Below are 3,892 nucleotides of genomic sequence, written 5' to 3' on the forward strand. Positions count from 1 at the left end.
CTCGATATACCCATAATCTTACGTACGCGTCTGTGCCCATGTACCTGACAGCCATATAGGATAAGATTTATGCGTGGGAGAATGTAGGTGTGACAAACATGAGATGAGAAGGAGAATTAAATGACAGCTGTGGGAACCACTTTATGATGATTAAGCTGTGTCTACGACAATGTTGATAGTGAGGCGGTATACTTGTACATGCTGCCAAAGGTAAGATCGGGAGATACTTGCAGCAGTGGTCTGTGTACGGGTACCACCCTTTACCACAGGAAGTGTTTGGCGAAAATCACCACCAAAGACAACCACTTTGCCACCAAAGGGAACATCATTGAGGGTTGAAGGAAAAGATAGGTCACCACATTTCCATCCAATGTACCCACCTACGCATTGTACCTGGTACATTCGTCAACCATGCTATATATACTTCCAAATATGGGGATTCCTGTCATAAAGTCCGCTTGAGCCTCCGACCTCGCAGTGGGGAGATAACGCCGTTTCTTTTCGTGGTATTATGTCTAAAATTCGACCTTGCTGAACCTGGTACACAAAATGTACTCCGATACCCCTCGGAATTGATATCAATGTGCCCCCGGGCCATCCGAAATTGCGAAAGCAAACCGCATGAAGGTAGCTATGATAGATCAGAAGATATGGTAGAAAACCCAGGAAATTTTACTTAAAATCCGACTAAGTCAGAACCATCCCAGTCTGAGGTGCAGTGAAATCGTGCCCTACGTGCATAAAACTTACACAGGAGTTGCTCCCCGATGCCAGGGTCTAAATGGAAAATTTATTTGTATCGGCGCTTAAAAATAAATTAGCAATCGCCCCCAAAGTCTTCATCATCGTTGTAGATAGGTGCCTTACACTACATTGTGCTTCAATGCTATGATGGATAACATTACTCCTACCAGTTGCAACTTATAAATTTATGATTTTCCAATAGCAAAGAACAATCTAGTTACGACGTTGCTTTCTTTTACGGTTGACTAGCCTATAACTGCCATCTTGCTCATCATCTTCATGCTCACTGTCATGACTTGACATGTCCTTCTTGGCTATATTGGCACACTCCTTCCTTTCATTTGACACATCCTTCTTAGCTAGATTACATATTCCATCATCATAGGTTTATTGCCTCATCATCTTTAGACATATCACATACCCATCTCTTTTAGTATTATTGATCTTACTCACATATATATATCCACCGATTCATCATGCAATAAACCTTAGTCAGTTATCTTGGTCCTCTTTATCCTCCATACCTCTTGGCTCATCTCTCTCTCTCTTTGTGTCCCATCACATTCTATTCCTTGCACTGCTGTCCCGATCAGTAGGCATCATCATCATCTTCACCTCTTTTCCTGTTCCCTGTCCTTGTCCTGTTGGAAAGCACCTAGCACCTTCCACCATCCCAAACCCATTCCTCACACTCACTTTCAGTCTCCCATCCATCTTCATCTATAAACGAAGTTAGCATAAATATAGTACTACAGGTCATACGATGTACCTCCAAACTCCGAATCATCGTGATCCAAATCGGCACATTCACGACGCACTTCTGTGTAAATGAATTCCTCATCTACATCATCTTGTGCAGCAAACTTGTCAAAAGATACCTCCTTTAATGCCTTGACAACACCACCCCAAAGGTCATTTGCGTGCTTGCGCCGGAAGATAAACTCAGCAAGGCGGTACTTCATTGTTGGAGCTGTACGATGGCGGGTGCGAATAAGGGACTTGATGCCATTCCATGTACCTAGTGCATTAAATCAGTTATTACAAGTATCCCTTAACATGGTACCAAACCTTACCTTCAATGGTATTGGTATGCACACCAGTCACGGTTTTGAACTCCTTTGCATGGTTCACAGTCATATGACGGTACTGCTTACCAGACAAACGCGACAAACCACAGTATCCTTTCCAGCAATCGGTACGGATTTCACTACCTGCCTTGATGTAGTTTCCCAAGATCAAATGGAGTGTATCCTTCTTGCGGTCTTCGACAGTGGTCAAGAACAACTTGCGCTCAGGAGTTTTCTCAACGCCCCCAACAACCCAAACACCTTCAACACGATGGCCTCGATGACTCTTGCGTTTTCCGAATTTTGATTCATCCACCTCAACAATAATGGAATTCCCATCACTATCCTTTCCACCTATTTTAAATTGGCACAATTAATAACTACGCAACGCTACTTTCATATACTCGAGCATACCGATAGTCATATATTCATCCTTGATATCGGCGTTCATCAATCTATAAAGCAGGTGGATGACTGTGCGCACAGTTGGAGCACTAGCACCAGTCAAATCCCTAATACCCTTCATCTCGACCTTATAAAGGTAAAGCCAAATGATCCCAAGCACTTGATGCATACCAATCTTGAGGCCAGAGAAAAAGCTGCCTTCACGAAGTGACTTCTGCTGCCGATTGCAATCTTCACAGGGTCTATGGGTGCATTTCCACACGAGTTGGGGATGCCCATTCTTGCTAATCTCGATCATGCTCATGTTGTATCCAGCCTTGCACTTCATGGATTGCACATAAACCTTTTCTTGATACAACCATCTATAATCTAATTTAAATGCATATCCACCAATACATGTTCACGTCGAACATACCTCTCAACAGTAATACTGTCAGGGAATTGCTTAGTGAAATCCCATAGCGATTGACGACGTTTTTCAGTTGAATGATCCTTAACAACAGCCATTGCGATAAAAGTGATGAAAGTAAGAGAAAGAGAGAAAAAAACTTTTACTCCCCAGCCACCTAAGAAAACCTTTTCACCTTGAAAGTGTCGAGCTTTCTTTTTGGCGGATGTGACCGTAGCCAATAGCAACGACGTATGATAATAAAGAAGTACTTGTAACGTAAAGAGATGATGTTTATTCATATTGTGTGGTGGGGATATTTATATGGGATGGCTATCTATGATGTTGTGGCGAAGTACTGCTGCGCCTGCTGAGTATAAGAAGTTGATGTTGTCAAAAGGAATATTGCTGCGCCAGCGCATAATACCCCGACAATACCCCCTCTCCAGATTATTGCACGTCCTCGTGCGTACTTGCAGCTTGAGCGAGACGTTGACGTTCTTGAGTACGTGAGGAAGCAGGATCATACCATGGTTCAGGAATTGGGTTCTTGACGTTAAGAGGCCTTAGGCGATCGGTGTGTACCATAGATGCATAAATTTTGCCTTGCATGTCTTCGAGCTTGTAGGTATGGTATTCTTGATTCTTGCCAATGACGCGATAAGGGCCTTTCCAGTTGTATTCAAGGCTAAGCTTGTTCTCATGTCGCATAGCAACGATGTCCCCAATAGAGAAATCTTGTGGTTTGAGTAAAGCATCCCAACGTTGTTTGTCAAGTTGTGCATTGCGTTGAAGTCGATCAATAGCCTTGTTGCGTGAATCACGTAAATTACGCAAATCAGGTAAACGAGAGTCTGTAAGTGCTTGTGGATCATCAGATGGGTTTGAAAGGACCATAGGCTGCAAGGTATCACCAGGGAGAACAGGATCTTGACCATATACCATGTAAAAAGGACTAAGACCAGTGGTACGATGCTTGCGAATGCGACAGGCAAAAAACAGTAGTATCCACAAATTCATCCCAACGATGAATGGCACCATTGACATACTTGCGTAGCATTTGCTTGAGGATTCCATTTGTGCGTTCAGCCTTGCCATTTGTATGCGGATGAAAAGCCGATGTGCGCTTGTGTTGGATTTTCATGCGACCAAGATAAAGGGCGAGAATGTTGGAAAGAAAATTTGCACCACGATCCGTGACAATTTCATGTGGACAACCAAAACGCATAACGATCTCCTCATGCATGAACTTCGAAATTGCTTCACCCGTAGCATCTGGCAAAGCACG

At 43.3% G+C, this 3,892-nt stretch overlaps 2 protein-coding genes across 2 annotated transcripts; both read right to left on the reverse strand.

Annotated features, from left to right (window-relative positions):
* Window positions 1–957: 957 nt before the first annotated feature.
* O0I10_013188 (uncharacterized protein) lies at window positions 958–2,723 on the reverse strand (the record flags this gene model as incomplete). The annotated part of the gene is made up of 6 exons (XM_058492999.1): window positions 958–1,103; window positions 1,441–1,464; window positions 1,514–1,762; window positions 1,818–2,165; window positions 2,226–2,578; window positions 2,632–2,723. 6 exons carry the CDS (start codon window positions 2,721–2,723, stop codon window positions 958–960), a joined length of 1,212 nt encoding a protein of 403 aa, XP_058336234.1.
* Window positions 2,724–3,054: 331 nt separating this feature from the next.
* On the reverse strand, window positions 3,055–3,702 carry O0I10_013189 (uncharacterized protein; the record flags this gene model as incomplete). Its single annotated transcript, XM_058493000.1, has 1 exon — window positions 3,055–3,702. The coding sequence occupies one exon, from the start codon at window positions 3,700–3,702 to the stop codon at window positions 3,055–3,057; it is 648 nt and encodes a 215-aa protein (XP_058336235.1).
* Window positions 3,703–3,892: the final 190 nt, after the last annotated feature.

Source organism: Lichtheimia ornata (assembly GCF_029851405.1).
Source record: "Lichtheimia ornata isolate CBS 291.66 chromosome Unknown scaffold00302, whole genome shotgun sequence".
NCBI classification, from domain to species: Eukaryota; Fungi; Mucoromycota; class Mucoromycetes; order Mucorales; family Lichtheimiaceae; genus Lichtheimia; species Lichtheimia ornata.